General features: G+C 40.1%; 1 protein-coding gene across 1 annotated transcript in view; it reads right to left on the reverse strand.

Moving 5' to 3' along the window:
- Nucleotides 1–23928, reverse strand: part of ATR (ATR checkpoint kinase) — a 48282-nt gene that overhangs the window by 14447 nt on the left and 9907 nt on the right. Inside the window, exons 6-29 of the mRNA XM_035133767.3 lie at nt 22626–22814; nt 22050–22270; nt 20496–20648; nt 19199–19400; nt 18423–18679; nt 17089–17279; nt 16892–16992; nt 16241–16412; nt 15401–15571; nt 14576–14770; nt 13777–13962; nt 13047–13139; nt 12284–12414; nt 11788–11931; nt 10773–10866; nt 9906–10031; nt 6860–7066; nt 6277–6390; nt 4853–4968; nt 3601–3721; nt 3360–3497; nt 1785–1992; nt 1168–1346; nt 55–219 (exon numbers count right to left, since the gene is read on the reverse strand). Of these exons, the coding sequence (XP_034989658.1) occupies nt 55–219; nt 1168–1346; nt 1785–1992; nt 3360–3497; nt 3601–3721; nt 4853–4968; nt 6277–6390; nt 6860–7066; nt 9906–10031; nt 10773–10866; nt 11788–11931; nt 12284–12414; nt 13047–13139; nt 13777–13962; nt 14576–14770; nt 15401–15571; nt 16241–16412; nt 16892–16992; nt 17089–17279; nt 18423–18679; nt 19199–19400; nt 20496–20648; nt 22050–22270; nt 22626–22814 (3874 nt within the window). The remainder of the gene's footprint in view (nt 1–54; nt 220–1167; nt 1347–1784; nt 1993–3359; nt 3498–3600; nt 3722–4852; nt 4969–6276; nt 6391–6859; nt 7067–9905; nt 10032–10772; nt 10867–11787; nt 11932–12283; nt 12415–13046; nt 13140–13776; nt 13963–14575; nt 14771–15400; nt 15572–16240; nt 16413–16891; nt 16993–17088; nt 17280–18422; nt 18680–19198; nt 19401–20495; nt 20649–22049; nt 22271–22625; nt 22815–23928) is intronic.

Consider the following 23928-nt stretch of genomic DNA (forward strand, 5'->3'; position numbering starts at 1 on the left):
TAGCTGTACAGGTGGAGGAAGCCAAAAGGAATGAGGAAGACATTTAGGCTTTACCTGGTCAGGCTCCATCTGCATTGCCCTGTCATAGCAAGCTGTGGCATCTCTCAACAAGCCAATGCTTTCATGTTCCAGGATCTGTTCTTTTAGGGATGGCTCTGCCTTCCGTATTGCACTCACTCCCTCCACGCCATCGGGCTCATGCATAGCTGCATACAATTTCTTTGTAAAAGGGAAAAAATAATCGTCATTGGGAAGCATTCTGGCCAGCCAAATAACCTGCAACTTAAAAGCTTTGCGAACAATTTCCCTAGGTTGTATTCAATGGTACGTTTCCAAGCACAATTCAAAGTGTTGGTGCTGACCTTTAAAGCCCTAAACGGCCTTGGCCCAGTATACCTGAAGGAGTGTCTCCACCCACATCCTTCAGCCCAGACACTGAGGTCCTCCTCTGAAGATCTTCTGCTGGTTTCCTCACTGTGATAAGCGAAGTTACAGGGAACCAGACAGAGGGCCTTCTCGGTAGTGGCGCCCGCTCTGTGGAATGCCCTCCCTTCAGATGTTAAGGAAATAAACACTATCTGACTTTTAGAAGACATCTGAAGGCAGCCCTGTTTAGGGAAGTTTTTAATGTTTGACGTTGCTGCTTTTTTATTATTGTTATTGGTGTTCTGTTGGGAGCTGCCCAGAGTGGGCGGGGTATAAATAATAAATTATTATTATTACTTCTTCACAGGTATCATAATACTTTCAAGATTCTATTTAATAATTCTCAAAATGCTGATAACTCTCCTTTTCTCCACTGAAAAACGATCCAGTGACTTTTCATGTTTTCTGTTTATCAAAACCAACTTTTGCAAATACTGAATTATATTTCTCTTAATGTAAAACCTATTTATTATATCAGCACACTCAAACGTGAATCGATCTCCCTTCAAATTTTATGCCAATTAGGAGCTCTTGCCTTTCTACAAACATAGCACAGCCTACCTGAAATTGTGAGGCTCAGGAAAGTAAGCAGCACTTGCCTTGAGAGCCGGGGGGGGGGGGCTGGTCACTCACAGCAAACAAAAGCAAAGTAAATAAAGTTACATAGTTTAAATGGACAGACGAAAGAGTTTGAAGCTCTGAAGTTCCAGTTTGTTTTACATTATAGCAAGAAAGTTAAACCTGAAGAAATCCGAGGTGCTCCTGAATGTTTTGTTTCTTTTCCATGATGAATGATTCAAAATGCATTACTGCTCTTGTGTATGCTTTGGAGCGAAAAGAAGCTGCAGCCAGAGTATCCCGAGGGATGAGGTCCAGAAAGCGGACCACACTTTGATATTCTCCATATTCCTCATTTGGTGCTAGAGAATAAAAAGGTGTTTTTTTTAATGCCATAATCAGAATTAACACTGTAAATGGATTAGGATCAGGGAATCTTAAAAAGGCCACCTGCACAAGAAGGTTGGCCTCAAGAAGCCTATCAATATTCCAGTGTAGCAGCACCTAAACTTTGGAACTCCCTGCATATTGATATCAGGACCACCTTCAAGATCTCTTTTTGGTGTCTGCTTAAAACATTTTTGTTTAGGCAAGTCTATCCATACATGGAGACATGGATCCGTTTTGATCTCTTTCACTGTTAATTCTAATTGTTTTTGACTGTGTTTTTATTGAAAGTTTTGATTTTTCTTGTAATTAGCTTAAAGATTTTACTACAATCAAATAGTGTAGTATAAATTCTGTTAAATGAACAAACAAAACCTTTGCAAGAACAACTGAAACACAAGAGAACTACTAACCTTGAAACTCTGCATGGTCCTTATTTGACTTCCTAGCAGCTTTCTCAGCACTCAGCCTTTGGGATTTATACCTAGTCCAATGCGTTAGATGATCAAGCATGGAGAATACTGTCTGTGTGCTTAAGTGGCTTAGATCTGAAGCGCTATCTTCACATTGTCTTGCAAAAGGGTCGTCGTTTTTCAGAACAGTCATGATTTCAGCAAACACCTGGACAATGTATAATTAAAAGGCAAACTTGGAATTCTTACTGCTATTATGAAAACAGGCACAACATTTAGAGACTCGGGACTGGTTAATGTTTTTGCCTCATTTGCATGTCACAGCAAACCATAGTTAACAGTGTACTGTGAATAACCTCTCTCTCTGTCTCCACCTTGTTAGCAAAACAAAACATTAGTAGTTAGTAAAAAACCAAAAACATTATCCCTGGTTTACAGTTACATTACAGTCTTCCCAGGACCCAAAGCAAAACATTTCCCATAATGCAATCTGAAATGTTATCTGTTCAACATTTGAGCCGCACTGTGTGTTTTTACTCTGCATTCACAAGTCATATTCTGTTGGATTTTAAGGCTCTGTAACTTTGGAGAGGGATCACTGACATTTCAGGTTTAAAGTGAGGAGAAAAAGAGAAGTTTGCAAGCATGGAACACCCCACTTGTGCTTCTGCTTAAGGGCTCTTCCCTATCTGCATCACTCTAGTGGCTCAGTCTGAACCAGAAAAAGGTACAGCTAACAATCTCTAATTTCTGAAAATTTGTATGACATCTGCCACACTCCCAAGCTCTTTCTTTTCCTCCTCTTAGTACAGTGCATCTCAAATTATCAGCTTAGAGCAGGCACCCCCAAACTGCGGTCCTCCAGATGTTTTGGCCTACAACTCCCATGATCCCTAGCTAACAGGACCAGTGGTTGGGGAAGATGGGGATTGTAGCCCAAAACATCTGGAGGGCCGAAGTTTGGGGATGCCTGGCTTAGAGTCATGAATGTGTCAATCACATGCACCCACAATTTTATCTCTATCTCTGTGCTGCCACACATAAATTAGTGATGCATATGCTCTTATCCTCTGGATTCAATAAATGAAGATCTCCTTTTCCAAATCTTGGGTTGTGTGTATTTTCTGGGTTCCACCCACATGCAAGCACACCTAGAATCAGCAGGTGTTGTTTTTCAGCAACAGGTTTGGGTCCTCTCTTGGAGGCAGGTATCCTGGGAGAACTGAGTGTACAGTGGATGCCACAGTCCATTCAGACATCTGTAGCACCACATACACAAACTTATTTTTCAAAAGCAGAGTGCCAAAAATTGAAAAAAGAATCAGACAAATGTAGTAAGAAGCTGCAATTATCACCAAGAACAGTCATAAACAGTCAGCAACAAGGGTCCCACTGTGGCTTTGAGATACATAATTTCTAGATTGCTCTTAGGCATGTTGCTAGCTAGCTTTCTCTCTACAAGGACAGTCATAATTTGTTTTTCTTTGTACCTGGAACTAAGGGAAGTGATTGGCAAACCACGTATGCAGGGTCATCATAAGTACTTTTGGAGTATACAGGTAAAGGGGCTCTCACCTCTTGCTGATCCTCCTGATTACATCCCAAAAGAACATAGACAAGAATGTGGGGAAGGAGATAGATTGTCACCTTGAAGTCGTTCTTCATCATAATGCTGCAGCAGTTGAAAACCTTACTGGCAAGATCATGTCGCACCTGGAACAAAAATTACATGGCTTAGCATAGCTCTTGGAAATCTGAGGTCAAGGTAACATTGCAAAGTTCACATCTAACTGAGGTATGTGCTCATTATTCTTACCTTAGTTATAAGGTAACCAGCCCAGGTTGCTGACCAGTCTGCAAAATTTTTGCCTAATTTGCTTAAGTAAATGGGCTTCTTAACCTTAGCCCAGTTTACAGCCTTCTGGTAACTCTTGTATCTGTAAATAAAATTTCCAAAGCTTGTTGGTTGTGTTAGCTCAACAGAAAAGGAAGACCAATGAAACAACAATGTTCTAGGCACAGGTGTCCACCATTACTGATGTGACTAACTGCACAACCCTCTCTGTTGTGGCACATAATGGACATGGGGAAGCTATACAGTGGTACCTCTACTTACGAATTTAATGCGTCCTGAACGCACATTCATAAGTCGAAAACATTTGTAAGTCGAATCCCATAGGAATGCATTGGGAGAAAAAATTCGTAAGTAGAAAAAATCCTATCTAAACCTCATCCAAGATGGCGGACGGAGCTCTGTTCGTAAGTAGAAACATTCGTAAGTAGAGTTATTCGTAAGTAGAGGTACCACTGTATAAGCATGTGGGTGGCCAAGTGGGAGTAAATAAAGAGAAACTGGTGTGATCTGCAGATGTTTTGATGAGCTTTGGAGGAAGGCTTCCAGGAACAAGAGGCCTCCTTGCAAGCTTGGTGAGTCGTGGGGCTGCTTAAGCATTTGACAAGTGTGTTGTATTTATCCAATTTTGATTTGTTTTAGCTCCAAAGGGAATATGTTGGGTTTTTGTAATTTGGGGACCTCAATTTTATTTTGCTGTAACATTTGCTTGTCTTACACAGTTGTACCTTGGTTTTCGAACAGCTTAGTTCCCAAATGTTTTGGCTCCCGAATGTCGCAAATTCGGAAGTGACTGTTCCAGTTTGAGAACTATTTTTGGAAGCCGAACGTCCGATGGGGCTTCCGCAGCTTCTGTTTGGCTGCAGGAATCAGAAGCCGCAATTTGGTTTTTAAACGTTTTGGAAGCTGAACGGACTTCCGGAACGGATTCCGTTCGACTTCCAAGGTACGACTGTACTGTCTTTTTCATCATATTAAACTTGTTCCTTGTTTTGTAAACCTGGTGTGTTAGCCTATTATAAAAACTCTCAAGCCTAGAGCTTTAATATCATGCTACCCAAGGAAGCTTCAGAGAGACCCTGGAGGCCTTTCGGAGGACGTCTTAGAAGGGTTAGCCTGGTAAATAATAATTAATAATAATTAATCTCTTATCTGGTGGCAGTGAGTAATCAAACAGCAGCCCGAGACTTGGCTGGGACGTGGTCGTCACACATACCGTGTACTTAAATGAGGTTCCAATATTTCCTGAATATGATCAGGAAACATTTTCCAAAGCTTGCCTCCTGAGCTGTCAGTGGTTGTCTCCCTACAATCATAAATAGAAAGCAACTCCTAAAAAGAGAGAGAGCAAGTTTTACATGAATACAGAGAGAGCAAGTTTTACATGAATACATTTGCACTGTACAGAATAAACTATTCAACATGAATTATTCTTAAGCAATGAAACAGAAAATGAAAACTTCCACTGCCTCATTCATGCTAGACACACTTGTCCAGTTTAAGACATCACTGCAAAACCATGGTCTGGCTGTCAGGATTGTACCTCAGGTGGCCCCTCCTCTTCACCACTCCCAATGACCTTTCTCACTGTTAGTTTGCATTTCTTAGTACAGAAAGTATTGATCTGATATGTAAAGATTTTTCCTATTCTGATTAGTTCAGGAGGGTTCTAGAAGGTTTCTTTCTATGTGAAGGAAACAGGCAGAAGGTTTCTGATGTTTGGGTTATTCCTTCTGGGATAAACTGCTTTAAAATGGTTCTGTTATCCTTTCTGTCAAGATCATGCTGACTATTACAGTCAGGCCAGGAGGAGCCTGGGTTGCAATCACTTTCTCTTTCTATCTCTTTGTTCTGGTGTGGTGTTCTCTATTTTATAGTGTTAAGGTTTAGTCTTATTATAAGTTAAATTTAAGTTAAGTCTGCTGCAGCTGGATTTCGTATGGACTGTGCCAGTCCTGAATGTATTGGATTTGTGGCCATTGCGCTCATTTGCCTTGAGTAGCAGTAAAAGCTCTGCTGGATGAAGTACAATTGCCTCTGGTTATTTTTGGGGAACTCTGCTACGTGTTTAAATTTTTCCTCCTCCAGACGACACTCACCACCATATTTGCAATCTTTATACTATTTTAATACACTCATTTATTTAAAAGCATTTGTATCATGCTACTATTTTAAAAAATATATACAACAGTCTAAAAAACAAGCAATATACCATGAAAACAAAACACAACCTAAAAGCATATAAAAGCAAATGAAACAGATTCAAACACATAAAACAGGGTCCAGGAGAAGCCTGGGCAAAAAGATAAATCTTGACAAGGCATCTGAAGCAATGAAGAAAATGTTGTGGTTATCTGACATAGACAAATGATGGGCAATTACACACACACACACACACACACCATAGTTTGCTTTCAAATGAGAGTTGCAAACCAGATTTTGAACAGTAATTATCGTAAAGCAAAGGTTTTTTGCAATTGGTATTTGGATCGAAGCTCCCAGCTGAAGCTACTTAAGCCAATAAAAGAGAGGGTGGTGAAACCTTACTGGCTCCAAGGGCCAAATCAATCTCAAGCACCTTTTTTCTTTTTGGTAAAAAGGCAGTTGTCAATACTGTTTTCTCAAACAAACTTTCCTTACCTGAATGGCATATGATGCAGAATCTTGAGCCCGGACGTTATCAGCATAAGCAAGGAATGCTCTTGTCAACTCCATGAATAATCCATAAGCAAAATCTGGATCTTCTACACCAGTCTTAGGGGAAAGCAGTAAGATTTCTTAGATGAGCTGCTTTGTTGATATCCTCTGCCTGGTCACTACCAAAATCTAGTTTTAAATTGGGATTAATAAATGATGGGGGCTGGGAGTCCTCAAGGGTCACTGAAGTCACACCGTGACTTTCAATGAGACTCATAACACTTGGGACAAAGGCATTCAGCAAAGGCAACAGCAAAACAAGTGAACACTCTACTGACCCAGAGCAGCCCAAGAAGGGACAAGGAAAGATGGTAACAGACTACAGTAGCTCCCCCTTTCCTATGATATGAAGCTGGGAAAGGACCCCTTTCATCCTTTAGTAAGAAACCTCCACAGACAAAACATGTTCCTTCAGAAGTACGTTGTGTGAGCAGAGCAGCAGCATTGCATACAACCCTATACAATTTCTCCTTGCCTTGATACAAAGATACCTACAACATGAGATGCCAGTATTAGCATTCCTTACCACAAATGTAAGCCCTTTTCCTTGGTTGTTGCTTGTTGAGAAGTCCAGCCTGCCTGGATCTATAGCTCCCAGTTCACCTAAACATTCTCCACAAAGTAGCCGGGCATGAGAATTCACATCTTGACAGCCAATTAATAGGACAGTCACCAGCTGGGAAATAACTGGCTCCACAGTTTCGCTATCTGTTGCATATTTTATCAGCTTCTCCTAAAGGGGTGGGGAGAGCAAGTTATACATGCATACTTCATATTCCAATGTGATACCATATTAATTTGGGACGTGGGTGGCGCTGTGGTCTAAACCACAGAGCCTAGGGCTTGCCGATCAGAAGGTTGGCGGTTCGAATCGCTGCAACGGGTGAGCTCCCGTTGCTCAGTCCCAGCTCCTGCCAACCTAGCAGTTCGAAAGCACATCAAAGTGCAAGTAGATAAATTTACTTTCTGGCAGGAAAGTAAACAGTGTTTCCGTGCGCTGCTCTGGTTCGCCAGAAGTGGCTTAGTCATTCTGGCCACATGACCCGGAAGCTGTCTGCGGACAAACGCCAGCTCCCTCGGCCTATAGAGCGAGATGAGCGCCGCAACCCCAGAGTTGTCTACAACTGGATCTAATGGTCAAGGGTACCTTTACCTTTACCGTATTAATTATTTTGTTATTTATTTAATTCATATACCAGCCTTCCTCCTAAAGGAGCCCTGGGCAGCAAACACACAAGCAACAATTCAATTAGAACATCTAAGCACAATTATAGTACAAACGCAAATGTAATTATTAAATGTCTTCTTTTTATGTAGCACAGTTATAAGGAAAATAAAAACTCAATGCAGTTAATGCTACAAACTCATTGTGTTTTCCAGGTAGAGTAAGCCCTAGGCACTGAATGAAATAGACACAAGATGGGTCCCTTATACCAGGTCAGTTATTAACCCATCCAACTCAGGCTATGTACACACTATACAGTGGTACCTTGGTTTTCGAATGTAATCTGTTCCGGAAGACTGTTTTTGAGTTCTGAAACGTTCGAAAACTGAAGCATTTACTTCTGGAAGCATTTACTTAAGAAGCCGCGTAGCATGTTCAACTTCTGAAAAGTGTTTGAAAACCAAAGCATTTACTTCCGGATTTTCTGTGTTTGGAAACCGAAACGTTCAAATTCCGAGATGTTCAAAAACCGAGGTACCACTGTACATTTAAAGTACATGACTTCACTCAAAGAATTCTAGGAACTGGGAGGGGATAAACTATCATTCCCAGGATTCTTTGGGTGGGAGTCATGTACTTTAAATTTATGACGTGCACATCACCTCAGAGGCTGTCAAGGGTCTCTGAATGTGGGGTTGACACTTCTGAGTGCACACAATAGATCATCCAACATGGCAACCAAAGTGTTTTCCATCTTGAATGCAGGCCAGAAAACAGATTAGAATAGATCTAAATGCTTGGTATCCTCCACAAGTTACTAAAGGAGCTCTCTCGCTCTCTCATCCAAGTCAAATCAGTGCTGGGCAATCCAATGAAAGGTCTCAAAAACAAAAGGCGAACATTAGAGAATGTGTGGGGGAATGCTCCCTATTGTCCAGTAATTACTCTGCGAGTACAATTGTGCACATTAAGGTAGAATTAAGAAACGGATACTTTAAAAAGCCAAGGAGAAAGATGGTACCACATACAACAAATCTCTCTTCTCTTGTCAGGCTGACACTGAAAACGACAAGCTCCTTTACTGTGTGACTGGTAACTGAATATCACATAATTTATCTAGCATAGATCACCTTTCTCAGCAATGCTGACAAGAGAAAGGAAGAAACAGACATTATACTACAAATGATTGAGTGCTTTGGAACCCTAGATAAAATAGAAATACTCTCTTTCTTTGGTGGGAGCAAAAGAAGTCTATTTGGATAAAGATCAGAATTAACAATGGGGGTGTGGCTTCACTGTAGGAAATTTTTTAATGAATTTTTATTTTATTTTATAAGCTTAAAAATACACAAAGGAAAAAAACACCCAAAACACAAATCTGAAAATGAATACAATACAAACATACAAAAAAAAGAGTATAGAAAACCAAAACCACAACAATAAGAAAGGGGGGGGAGGGGAAAAAGCAAAGGACTCTAATTATGTATCATATGTTCTTACATTGTTGACTTCCTCCAGTACTTCCCAACTGCGTTACAATGTATATCATCTTTAGTACTTTCTACATCTTGTTTTCAATCATATTTATAGGTTATATAAACATATCCTTCTCTACTTAACTTCACTGTCAAATAATATCTCTTATTACTTCCTTAACATACCAATCAATTTTACCTTGATTCACTGTAGGATTCTTAGAATGCAAGCTACGTTTACATTTCTTTCATTCTAAAATCAAAGGGGTAGCTTTGTTAATATGAAATTAAGTAAGAGAAATTCATCACAAAGCCAATAGCAGATATTGCTGGCATAGGCAATATCTTGGCTTATTTTTAATTGTGTTCATATTCATAATGTAGTTTTAGAATCAATGGTGTAGTTTTATGATTCTAGATACATTGTGTGATATTTACAGCACAATCCTACATGTCTATTCAGATGCAAGTCCCACTAATTTCAATGGTAAGGTAAAGGAAAAGGGACCTCTGACCCATTAGGTCCATTCGTGACCGACTCTGGGGTTGCAGCGCTCATCTCACGTAATTGGCCGAGGGAACCGGTGTACAGCTTCCAGGTCATGTGGCCAGCATGACAAAGCCACTTCTGGCAAACCAGAGCAGCACATGGAAACGCTGTTTACCTTCCCGCTGTAGCGGTACCTATTTATCTACTTGCACTTTGATGTTCTTTCGAACTGCTAGGAGCTGGGACCGAGCAACGGGAGCTCACCCCGTCGCAGGGATTCAAACCGCCAACCTTCTTATCAGCAAGCCCTAGGCTCTGTGGTTTAACCCACAGCGCCGCCAGGGTCCCTAATTTCAATGGTACTTACTCCCAAATTAACGCATACAGAATTGCAGTGCTAGCTACCCATCTCAGAGCCTTTGAGCTTTACCGTTTTACTTACTTGGTTTTTATATAATGTTTCTTTCAGGCTGGTCAGAGCATGAATCCGAACATCTACATTCTCGTGCTGAATAGCCTTCATGGAGAGCTGTAGCGCTGTCTGCAAGTCTGTGCTCCTGGAAGTCTCCTAAGGCAAAATACATCGGAGTATGCGTTTCAATGAACAAACCCATTGTTAAATGTACCAACACACAGTGGGGGGGTTACACAACATTAGTCATACTAAAGTCCATTTATTTCAATGAGTCTACTCCAACTTAGTTGAGTATAACCCCCAGTTGGTTTTGGTGGGAAAAGGGAAGTGGTCTGTGCCATATTATATTGTTCATAACGTTTATGCTTGTCTATCACTAGGACAAACAGCATGAGGGAATCTTACAGATCAATTTTCAGGAATATTTCTCCCACTAGCAGTGTTTGCACACCATGGTAATTAATAGTTCATGGTTTAATATGAGCATCATGGTTGCTCCTCCCACTTTACTTCTCCCCCAGTGTAAGCAATAAATCCCGATCCCTGATTTATGGGATTATGGTTTGTTTTGCTTCTAACAAATCATAATTAGTAATCCAACAGCAAACCCTGTCTTCACCTTGTAGTTTGGAATGAAACAAACCACCATTCCTGGTTCGGACAAAACGCTAAGGCAGGGCTCATGGTTACCATTCACATTAGAGGAGAAGTGAAGCGAGAATTATCTATATGTTCACAGTAAACCATTGGTTTAACACAGCATGCTAATTGAGCCACATTTACACAAACACTGGAATGCTGTAACCCTTTGGACATCATTGATATTCAACACCCCACTTCCAACTTCAAATGAACATTCTGTTTTTAAATATCAAAATATAATGAAATCTATACCTTCCTATATTCCTGAAGAACGACTTGAATATCTTTTAGTTCAGGATGGTCAGGTAGAAAATATATTTCATGTAGAAAATCTTGTACTGCATTCCTAATGAATAAAACAAGATCTCTTACAAAACACTCATGCACTTTTTTAAAAAACAACAACAACCCGCAGTACAATGAAATAATAATAATTTAAAAACAAACTAAAAGGGAGCTACTGTATTTATATAAACTTCAAGACTTGCCATTGTTCCAACCCATATTTGTTCAGTGATTTGGCTAGAATCAGCAAAACTGAATAACTATTACAGTTGAGAAAAATCTATAGATATTTTATTTTTGTATTCAGATATAGATTTAGACAGGGCATTTTTCTGTGGGAACTCACAGGAACTCCTTTCTGACACCTCTCAGGTGGGCACCATTGTCATTCTAAGAGAACAGGGGAGGTGTTCATGGTGAGCACCTCTTTTTTCTAGAAAAATAGCACTGGATTCAGATATATAAAAGCTGGGTCAGAAGTTTTGACAAGAGAACCACTTTGTACCCCTACTCTCCAATTCTCTGCTGTTTGCTGCTGACAAGGGGTAGGGGAGGGAGGAAAGTTAAAATAAAAAGAAGCGGCAGACAGTGTGGGCTTCCCATGTACCTGAATGAAATTTTGTATTGCCCCCTCCCCCAGTATCTGTGAAAGGACCCCTTTCCAATTCACCTCCTGTGAAAGGGACTTTGTAACCGTGTTTCTTGGGGGGGGGGGGACTTCAAGACTCTGCATAGTTCTGGCCCTTCCACACACCTATCAGAATAATTAATAACGAACAGCATATTTGTAGAATAAATTATGCAAAACAAATAATGCAAAGTTTCTCCTTTATGGAGGTCATAAAATTTTAATTACCTTACTACAGATTTTTATTTTTTTTTAACACCAGACTATACACAATTTTGGCTGCAGCTCTTCTCTAAACTGACTGTCGGTACGATACCACCAAAATCATTATTCAAATGTTTTATGTTAGAATACCTGTTCTCAACGATAAGAAAATGGAAGACAGCTGCTGTTTCTTTTGGCTGAATATGTATGAGGGGCAGCAGAGCTACTATCACGTGACTGAGAAGGGAGCCAAGGTTACTTTGATCCAAGCAGCGAACAAAGCAGTCCCAAGCCCTAAACAAAGAGGATTAAAAAAAATTAATCTCAGCATCATAACATACAGAGTATGGCTATATATTTCTCAGTACAGAGACATAAAAATAAAAAATCAATCATGAGGTGTCTGCACCATAATTATTTGCAGTTACTCACACAGGGATTCACCATAAGTCACAATAAAGCCCTTAGACCAGTGATGGCCAAACTTGGCCCTCCAGCTGTTTTGGGATCACAATTCCCATCATCCCTGAACACTGGTTCTGTTGGCTGGGGTTGATAGGAGTTGTAGTCTCAAAACAGCTGGAGGGCCAAGTTTGGCCATCACTGCCTTAGGCTGTAGTCATAAATCAGTACACAGTGTTCTTACCTGCAGCACAACTCGGGGAAATCATCCTTGTATCTCAGCCCTGTCCTGAGTGTTGTCATCATCTTCACTCTTACTGCACTTATATGTTTAGGGCCCATAAGCTTCATTAAAGCCATCAAGCTATTTAAGGCCTCCAATTGAGAAGAAGAAAAAAGAAGAATTCTTTTTAACAACCAAGCTGCATGATAAAAGTATGTAACCAGGGGTCCCCAGACTTACCCGGCTTTGGGCCGGTGCCCGCCGCGGCGATCATGCGGTGGGCCGGAGGGCGGGGGAGTGTGCGCCCGTGTGCATGTGCACACACACTTACTGGCGCGGTGGCGCGCTTCCAGGTCGGGAAAATTGCCGAAAATCGTTTGTGCGCATGCGTATAGGCCTACCCGGAAGTGCACCAGAAATGACCTCTTCTGGGTCGGAAGAGGCCCATACGCATGCACACAAACGATTTTTGGCGCTTTTTTCCGATCTGGAAGTGTGCCATCGCGCTGCGCGCTGTAAGAGCGGGCGGCGGCAGCGGGGGTCATCGCGGGCCGGATTGGGAGGCCACTTGGGCCGCATCTGGCCCGCGGGCCGTAGTTTGGGGACTCCTGGTATGTAACTGTTCACCACCCTTTATTCTCTTTTGCATTTGGACTTCTATCTTTTTCCACCAGGCTCCAAAGAAATTTAGCACTGTCCCAGTTTCTTCCTTAATCCCAGAATTATACCTGTGTCAAATGAAACTCCACATAGGGGTTCTACCGCCCAGACAGAGTTCACTCACCATTTTCTTATCTTCAATTCCTATGCTGGAGCTTAACAACTGCATGTTGAAGAAGGCCAAGATGCCCAGCAATTTTGGTTGCAGGTAATCAGCCTAGTCATAAAAATAATACTCTGAAAATATTCCACTTTAAAACACATTACTAAGAGAACCCCACAGCACACCCGCTCTTTAAATATATAGTTGATGTGCAAAATAATGTATGGTAAAATACTACCTTTGCACAACCACTCTGGAAAATTAGAACTTCCCAGGGTCCAATGAATTGCTGATCTTTCTTAATCAAGGAGTTCATGCTTTCAAATATAACCTGGTTGGTTCAGTGCAGTTCTGCATTTAAACAAAGCTAATCTGCTTGGGATGTTATGTCCGTAACAAATTACTTCCCACTAGTAACTTCCATAGCAAAAAAACTCAGAACCAGCTGCTTGTTCAATTTGCTGATTTTGTTCATGATATTGGGCTCTTCTGAAAGATCCACTCATTTCCTTCTTGTGGGCTTACCAAAGGTATCTGGCTGGTCACTATGCAAACAGAACGCTGTACTAGATGGATCTTTGGTCTTATCCCACAAGGCTCCCTTTTAATGTTCTGAAAACTCTTCCTGAAATGCAAAAAAACCCCTCTCCCTCTCTTCTGTATACTTAATGGCATACCATAATACAAGAACAAAAGCCATCCTTTCCTTCTAAAGCGATACAAAGAAAACGGTGATGGCACTGCTACTTGCCATTCGCTCGGGACAGGTGATGTCCTTTGGTCCTTGATATGGGTCATCGTTGGAGGCAAATGAAGCCAGAATCGACAAACCATTGAAGACCTGCTGGTAGTGCTCTCCTATACGTAGCAATAATTCATTATGCAATCCCTGGTAGTCCTGTCTCAGCAAACTTCCAAGTTCGATTTCGGTTTCATTCTATGGAACACAAATGAAAAAACAAACAAAGAAATAAAGAACAGACCAGACATATGCACAACAATAAGAGATAATAATGCAGAAATGCAAACCCCTAGCCAAGGATTTTAGTGAACAACTGCTATCAACACACATCAAGAAAAGATCTTGGTGCACAAGTTGGTTTTGGTTATGGACAGTGCCATGCAAAGCTGGTAATAGGCCCAGGCCAGTTGGAAAATGTAGGCCTCATTTCAAAAATCTTTACCAAAGGGCCCCTTTGCCTTTACCAGGGAGATTCAGAGTAGGCACCCTCAATATCGTAGGCCCATGCCAATTAGCCCACTTGCTCTGCCCTGATCTAGACTGGTTATGGATCTAGAAACAGTAGAAACTGTTGACTGAGAATTTTTCTTGACCAGATTAATTTTAGGCATATATTTTTGGTTTCTTGGCTTGTTTGAACCCAGAATATTTTAGGCCTACCGAAAATATTCATTATGCTAGTAACATGCTTGCACTGAGTTCTTATCTTGAGAATACAAGTCACTTATTTGTGTGCTTCAATATAATCCCCAACCTTATTATTCTTATTTTCCCCAAGTTTCATAGACCAAGTGCAAAACAAAACTACCTTGAGATAGTGGAGTGCTCGCTCGAGCTCATCTTTACTACAGAAGCAGACTAGATGAGAGAAGATGTACTTGAAGTTGTTGATGAGGATCTCTCTGCGGTTTACATTTAGCTGTTTCGCTATCGTTCGAATAAGTACAGAGGCTGCAGGGCTGGCCTTGGCAGCAAGGTCTGGCAGAAGAACTTGGAGAGTCCGCTGGCAAAATAGAGACACAGCCAAAATGAGCTTTGACACCTCATTTCCTTCCCCTTGTCCACGTGAAGATGCACATTGGTTTGTGGTTAAAAATGATAAGCTCCAAACTTACTGGCCTGAAAGGGCACACGCAGAAAGGCAGACAAATAACTTTTCAACGATGGGGAAAACCTCAAACAACCAACACTGGGAAATCCCTACAGTTAATAAGTTTCATGGGTTTATTTAGCAAAGAATCGGCATCTTTCACAAAACACAACAGGCTCCAAGCTAAAATAACCCTTCCTATAAAAATGTGGAAGAAGGCAAAATATATGGCAGAGGAAAAGGCCTGTGGGGAAAAAGGAGCCCTTTTCTCGGCTCCCCTTTCACTTGGGGAAATAAATTACCTCACAGTTGTTGCTGGGGTGATAAAATGGGTGTGTGGGTAGAAGAAGCACATATAGCACCTTCAGCTCCTTGCAAGAGTAGGGTGAGCTAAAAATGTAATAAATGGGGGGGAAAGTAGGAATTTTACCAATCTGCATAATCATCTCCAGTAATACCAACGGTTTATGAAGGAAGAATTGAGAAAACTGAGATGGGAAACACAGGCAAAGACTTATTCTTACTAGACCATCATCAACTTACACTGAGAAAACGATTGAGGTCTGGAAAATCAAAAACATTGGCAATTTCAGATAACATGTCCAGGGCAGCTTCCCTTTGATGAGCAATTTCTTGTTTCTGTATTTCGGTGCTCTGGCCAGGAGTGTTAGAAATCATTGCCGACTGCCTGGAGTGCAGAGATTCCACTAAAAACTAAGCATCGAGAGATACATTTCACTGTTATTTCTCTCATACAGAAGTTAGAATTCTTACCTCAGGACAATTATGCCAGATATAAACATTCAGCTGACTAAAGAGCAAAGGTATTGGTTTTTGTTCTTTACAATCAGCCACCGCTTACAGTTCTGCTAATGAATGCTGTCCCCACCAGAAAACTCCTGCCAAACGCAAAACAATTAAGATCCAGCTCTCCTGCCAACAATGAAAATATTAGCATAGAAATGGTTTTAACAGCTTTTGACTTTAGAATCCTCTTTGTCTGTGCCCAAGACAGAACAAAATTCTCCAGGTCTCCAGCCATAACTAAGAGACAAGAGTGGGCTGCAGGGTCACACACTCCCTTTAGAACCCATGTCTCCACTCATGCTAACTGCTTTCATTTTATACCATCATTAAGTTTGTATCTACACCAACCAAGGGACCTCCATTAACCAAGGTTTGCAAGCCATGGTTAACACAAATCATGGTTAGGGTTGGAGTATGTGTAACTCTTAACTACAATTCTTCCCCACAGTGGGCAAGAGGAATATGTGTACATTAGGGGAGAAGTTGGGGGCACATGATCTTGTAGCCCTCTATGGTACGATAAGCAATCAAAAGGTTAATGCAATGTATTCGTCCTATATTATTCGGGCTTCTTACCTGACAGATTGGTTTCTTGTATTGACTGAAAAAGGCTTGCAGCTTTATAGACTTGGTGGCAGCCAAAGCTCTGATTTCTGTATATGCTGCTCCAGCCACAGAGGCCGATTTGGACAACAAGCAATGCAACAAGTGCAAGAGTGCAAAGGGCACCAAGCTCCCTTTCGTTGCCCTTACAAAGTAAAAGGGGAAAAAGACAGACATTGCTTGAAAGTAACACCAATGCACTAGATAATTGCCAAAACAGAATATGGATAACATGCCAAAACAGAATACGGAAATTCTCATTTTGTTTTACTGTACAGAGATGCTATCAAGTTCTTAAAATACTGAATATTATTCTCCATTGTCTTTAAACCACATACTGAAGCCTTCAGCAAGCAGTTCAAGTAAAGACATTTATCACATATTTGAATTGATTCTATATATGTGCTGGTTTATTTTTATTTTTTAAAAAAACTAAAATCCTTTTTATATGTGCATAAGTTTTCGCTGTCATTACAGTATATACAAAATTGTTCTGTAAATTGTTACGGGATGCCTCATGGAAAGTGATTCATAAAGAAAGTAATTGATAAGAATATTCCGTAAGTCAGTCTCCTGAAACCAGAATACTTAAGAGAAGTTAGAAAGGAATACACTAAAATGTACCTTCCAATATCACCCGTTGTGAGAATCAATGTATCCTTCAGCTCACTATTTTTTGATATTTTAGCATTTGTGTAGGCTTCTTTCATTCTCGAAACGAAGAGCTGAAACAGCAAATTTGGAATGATATGCATTCATTATTGTGATTACATATCAAGGTTGCTCTCTCTTTCAGGCTTCAAGATACTTAAGGAATTCACCTCTTTAATGAACTCTTCCTCTGAGTCTGAAGAATCCAGTATGTATTTGATGCAGCCACTAAAGGCCATTCTTACATCTTTGTCAGGATCTTCCATTAGCTTTAAGAAAGCCCCAACAATAGCTTTTACATTTAATTCATCTTTTTTGAAGTCCAGGTGTTTACAAAGGAGAGGAATGTTCTCTATTAATACTAGAAGAGCAAGTAACAGAAACAACACATTCAACAATTTTCATTTATCGTAAGGCGAAAGTTAACACGACACGGTGCAGTACCGTATTTTATACATGTTAAAATTGGTTTTGTTTATATATAAAAAATCAAGCATGTATAATTTGGGTTACCCCAAATTACAATCATGTTAACAAAAGATAAAAAACATTTAAGACAGACTATGAGGTCCACTCACAAATATTTTCACCACATGTTATTAAGTACTTTTTGAAAAAGCAACAACATTCTAGTTTAGATTTCAAAATCTGGGTAACACATACAGATTAGACAGAATATATTGCCTCTCCTCTTACATTTTAGCACAGGAGACCACAGGCCACATTGATGACCAAGCCCTGTCCTTCTGGCAGGACAAGGAAGTTGCCTTCCTTATTTCCTGGTTGAATAACTTGAAATGAAATGGATTCGCCTTACATTGAGGCATGGGGAAGGACAGTAGAGACCCAGGCAGTTGCATGTTATTTGCTCTCCCATTTCTCAATGGAAGGGTGCCAGGGAAGAACAACCTCTCATTTCCCAAGAGCAGCAGCACCTGCTACACTGAAAAGCAGCACACTGACTCTTGTACTGTGGAGGGGTCAGCAATGATACCCTGTTGCAGAAGTCACTGGGATGCTCTCTCATTTCCCAAAGAAAGAGGTACAGTATCCTTCTCACCAGCCATGCTTCACACCTTGCAGGTGTGCCTCCCTATCAACTCTTTGATCCAGAAGAATGGACATAAAGCTCTTGCAAGCAAGGAACTCCGCACAAACATCCACGCTTCCATACCTGTCACTGGATCAACTTTAACATCTGCTAATGGTAAACTTAGGTGCTATGACAGCTAAGTAGCCAAATCAGAATTATTGAGGGTGCTCAGTCTACTCAGGTGCCACAAAAATTTTGAGGGTCTTTTGTGGGCAGGAGTGGGAAAGAGGGCAACTGAAAACCACAAAGAGAGATGGAATGGAGAATCCCGAAAAAAGGCACGGCTGGCTAGCACATAGAATAAGAGCACTTCACATTATTATGTTGTGTTTACCAAGTAAAATAACACTGCAGAAACAACATGCAAAAAAGAGACAGTAAAATAAAATAGTGTATGTTTAAAGAACTTACCAAGCTTTACTGAACTGGCTACATTGCTTTCAAGGAGGTTTAAAAATGGCTTAAAGACATCTGCTCTTACAGCACACATTTGCTCGGAAGAAGTCACGATAACTTTACTACAGAGGATGTCACAACTTTGGGGCTCGACGGCAGGTTTAGTTGTGGAAGGTCTTATAATGAAGTTGCCGGAAAGACAGCAAGCCAGTTTTCCAATGATACTGGCATAAGCTTTTTGGACTAATAGAGATTCATCCTCTATGTGGTCTCTGAAATAAAAAGAAGTGTCCAGTGCCTTCTCTACATATACCATTATTCTTACAACAGTAAATGCTGCTGGGTGTACCACTTTCAAAAGAAACCTAAGAGTGGTATTCAATTAAATCCTTCTGTTAAGACAAGGATTTCTTCTTGTACAATAAAACATGCCCCCTCTCTCACCCCTCTCCTGAAGGTTGTGGAAAATCCCATAAATATTTAGGGCAGCATATGGTAAGGGGTAAGAAGGGAAGTTCTGTTGCACAGCCAAAATTCCTTGCATTAATGGCGCTGCATCCAGACACCCTAGCAAGTCCAGAAAAGGGAAACAAGCCACCCATGTGATGGAACACACTTCCTATATATGTGCGACAGAAGAAGTGGCATGGCTTGTCATACATTTCCATCCTCTCTACCATAACCCACCTCAGCTGCACCTCTCGTATTTGACAAGGTCTTTGTACGATCCATTAGCTGGCAGATCATTCTTCCCTTCCCCAACTTGATTTGGAATTAAAACCACTACTTACAAGAAAGATCCAAGCAAAGTGGTGGAGGATTTTACATCTGACTGCTGTAACAGGAAAGGAAACCCTTTAACACAGTTAGCTCTGATAATTTCATGCGGACTCTGCAGGGTACGCTGATATAAAGAATCCCTCCACTTCAGATGTAATAATCTTCGTGGAATCAGAGAAAGAAGAAACATGCAATTCGACTGAATCTCAGGTGCTAAAAGGGAAAAAAAATACAAAAGCACTAGAAGGACAACAATCTAGCCTTTTTTTAAATTGGCAGCCACATATTTTATTTTAAAAAATTATAAACCACTAGGTAAAAACAAAAATCAATCTCCAAGTCTAATTATATACAAAAGATGACTAAAATACACAAGCCAACTGTGTACCATAAATAAATATATAGATCAATAAAGCATTGAAAACAAATTTACATTTCATAAACACCCCTAATGGTCAAACTGCTGCAAGTTCAGAAGCACAAAGGTATATTATTTCATACCGAGAGGACTGCAGTCATTAAGGCCAATATTTTAAAAGCAAAAGCTAAATAAATGGTTGCACACATTATACCCTTGATTTTCCACAAATAGTATATGGACTTTTAAGCATTCAAACTAGAAAGTATCTTTTCAATGGAGAACAGCAGTTATCCAAGTGCAAGTGGCCAGTTATTTACACTGACAATATCGTATTTGTGTTAATGCAGTATGTTGGCCATGGGGCTCTCTGTGTACTTGGCACAGAGGCCTCAGTTGTGGGGAAAGTAGTGTGGTTAGAAAACTGACTGGAACTAGGAGACTTGAACATACTTCACCAGTCTTAACACAAAGCACCAGCTCCCAGTCCATTTTCAGGCACGAGTCAAAGTACTGGTTCAAACCTTTAAACACTCTGAACAGCCTTATTTCCATGCATAATTCAGTCTCAGAATTCATCTCATCCCTCAATACGTTGATCTTTCGAGGTAAGTCAGCTGATGACCCAAGACAGGGCCTTTTCGCCTATGGCACCCTGACTCTGGAATGCTCTCCTGAGAGACTTGCCTGGCACTGACATTACATATCTTTTCAGTGCCAGATGAAGCCCTTTCTATTTGCCCGGGCCTTTTAGACATTTTAGTGTTGGCTGTGTTTTAACTTAAATGTCGCTGGCATATTTTGTAAACTGTTCTTTTTTATTAATATTTTGTTGTTCCATCGCCACTGTTGTTTTTCTTTGCTGATAGCCACTTCTAGAAACCTTGGGGGGAATGATAGGGTGGAAACATAAATATATTTTGAAGCAAAATTTGGGTTTTTTTACTTACAAAAATGGCTTGAAGTATGTTTACTCAATACCAGAAGATCTGCATTAAGTGCAGGCAACTTGACTGGAGGGTCACTGGAGTAGCTGGAAATCCAAGGCAGACATAGCATTCCAAGTAAATTTTCAATAATCTCATCGCTAACCTGGATTTTTACTTTTAGGGGAGGGAAAAAACAAACACAAATTCAGGTGGCTTATGAAACTGATCTACATTGCTGATAAAATGATGGCATCATGTCATTGTTAAGGTAGAGGTAAAGGTACAGGACCCCTAGACGGTTAAGTCCAGTCAAAGGTTGTGACGCTCATCTCATTTTTCAGGCCGAGGGAGCCAGTGTTTGTCCACAGACGGCTTTCCAGGTAACGTGGCCAGCATGACTAAATCACTTCTGGTGCAACAAGACACTGTGATGGAAAGCAGAGCACACGGAAACACCATTTACCTTCCCGCTGCAGCGGTACCTATTTATCTACTTGCACTGGTGTGCTTTCGAACTGCTAGGTTGACAAGAAAGAGGCAGAGCAAAGGGGATTTGAACTGCTGACCTTCCGACTGGCAAGCCCAAGAGGATCAGTGGTTTACACCACAGTGCCAGACCACATAGTTGCCATGCCTCAAGTCTCAAATTTAATCCCTGGCACATTAAGATGAAAGCATCCTAGTTACGCTGTGAAGACCTCTGACTAAAGACCTTAGAAACCAGCTGTCTGTCAGAGCAGACAGATCAGGGCTAAATAGACCAATGGCCCAAATCAGAATAAAAGTATCTGTACTGGAACTGAATTGATTTTATGTGTGTGGCGGTGGAGTTTTCAATTGTGTGTGTGAATACACACACACACACGTTTTTATGCAATTGTTCTATATATGTTTCTATATGTTTCAGGATGCCTCATGGGAAGTGTTTCATGAATGAAATAAGTAAGTAATAATAATAAAAATAAAAATGGGGGGGGTCCACAGCTGCTTATATTTACATTGTCCAGTGAGATACAAATTAGTTACTAAGCAGTAAATACCATCATCATTTAGTAAATTCAGAGACTTTATATACTTTTGTTCAAAAGATTATAAACCATTAATTTAATACTGGTATCAGTATTAACCATTTAGTGTTCTCAACAAAATTATTCTGTCTTATTGCTTCTGTTCCCTGAACCATTACAATTTAATATAGCAATTCTATTTGGCAGTTGCAGCAAATTCTCAACATTTCCCTATCCATTCTTTACTTCTTTGATTATATTGTCAATTTAATTATGACAACACAATCAATCCATCAATCAATCGTGTTATTTGTATGCCGCCTTTCTGGAGTTAAAACTATGCTCAAGGCTGCTTACAACATATAAAAATTTACATAGCTACAAACATAGCAAAGATAGTCATAAACAATAAACAAAGCATTAAAAAGTATACAACCAAATTGAACAATGTTCTATGAGAACTACTGTAATTGCACCATTTATCCTTTATTAGGCACTAGCTAAATAACAGCATTTTTTTCAGAAGAGTATCATTTGTTAACAACTGTTATGTTAAATGGCATCTTACCTTGCATATAAAGTAAAGCATCAATTATTTTCACGACTCTTTGAATCACTGGTTCTAGGTCAACTATCCGTGAAGCAGGATCTAAAAGCTTCCAACAAGCTTTAAGTGCTCTCATGATAAATTCTGATGATATCCAGGTTAACTGGACATGCTCCCCTGATTCTGAAGGCCAAACAGTACTATTATGTTTATGGTTGTGTAAACCAACTTGATGGTGTATGCTGTTAAAGAAAAGAAGTTAGCTGATTACTGAAATGGCTTAATCATATGACATGTTTGATTTCAGTCAAATGCTGTTCTCACAACTCAAGAATGTTGTCTGATCACTTCTCAGATCTGCAAAGAATCCTTACACAACACAATCCATTTTACAGCTCTGTCACATGTCCAAATATTCAAAGCCCTCTCCCGCACAAAAGATATAAATTTAAGCTACATGGAAAAGCATGTTTTAAAAATACCTTTTCGCCAACTCAAAGGCTGACCTACCAATGAGCAGGGTGAGTTTTTGTACACAGTGTCTTTGTAAACTTTGTGGTTTATAAACTTGTAGTTTACAAAGACTGGTAATTTTACCTGCTGAAATTTTGTGTAGAATGCACTGTGCACAGGACACCTAGTTGAATTATTAAAGCAATTCCCTCTATGTTTTGTAGAAATTCCACCGGAAGAAGGTCTTGTTCCAAAAGCAAGAGGAGAGATTCCACTTTCTTGATTATAGCGCTCCATAGTGTGCTCTTCATTTTCATATTCACAGGACTGGGGCTGCAAACCAATCAATTTTAGAACAATGTAAATAATGTTTTATTTATAAAATAAGAATGTTTTAGAATCAAAGAATTTGTAGAGTTGGAAGGGTCCTCAAAGGTCATTTAGTCCAATCTCCTGCAATGCAGAAATATCTTGCCGAATGTGGGGCTTGAACCCATAACCCTAAGATTGGGAGTCCCGTGCTCTACTGACTGAGCTATCCCTTTTAAAAGAAATTTGTATGGTCCTATACAGTGCTTTTTTCTGGGGGGACGCAGACCCCTAAACATTTTGTGAATCGAAGTTTGGCCTCATTGAGGGGCAGTATTTCAATAGTAGGAAAATGAGAGCACCCCTAATCATTTTTTTAGAAAAAAAAGCACTGGTGCTATACAAACTGACAGATGTATCCAATGTTAGTCCTATTCAGAATAGACCCACTTAAATTAATGAACCTGTTTGTAACATCCGTTAATTTAAAATGGTTGTGTCCAAGAAAATTGGCTCATTAGTGCAAGAAATTCTGCTTGCACAACAGAACTCCTTTTCCCTCTCCTCTCCCTATACGCCTCCACCCCCCCCCCCCCCCCGCAAAATCTGCTCCGCAGTGGTGGGAGGAACGCCCAGAACAGATTTGGAAGCACCTAGGGATGCATTGTGCAAACGGAACTTATTGCACTAATGAGATAATTTCATTGTATACAACCCAATAGATCTTCTCTGAGTAGGTCTAACATTGAATACAACCCTGAATGTGGAAAAACATTAGGAGAAAATAGCTAAATTGAACCAGATATTTACTCCTTACCATATGACACATGATAATTAAAAATATATACTGACATACATCATAGGAATTTGAGGGGAAAGCAATTTTCAACCGATTGTGGGTTGGTCAAAAAAGGTGTGGCGGATAAGCTAACTTATTATAGAAGTTTGTCTAATACTCAATAGAAAAAAAAGTTGGTTGAAAATTGGTTTCCATTTGTGATATTTTGCAACAGCAACATCAGGATAATATTCAACCTTTTTTTCTTTTGCTCCATTATAAAAACTGTTTGGTTTCCTCCCTTTTTTAAGTTTATTGTTTCACTCTGTGTAAATTCATATGCCCTTGTGTGATTATCAC

The sequence above is a fragment of the Zootoca vivipara genome, chromosome 5 (assembly GCF_965207765.1).
Source record: "Zootoca vivipara chromosome 5, rZooViv2.hap1.1, whole genome shotgun sequence".
Classification (NCBI taxonomy): domain Eukaryota; kingdom Metazoa; phylum Chordata; class Lepidosauria; order Squamata; family Lacertidae; genus Zootoca; species Zootoca vivipara.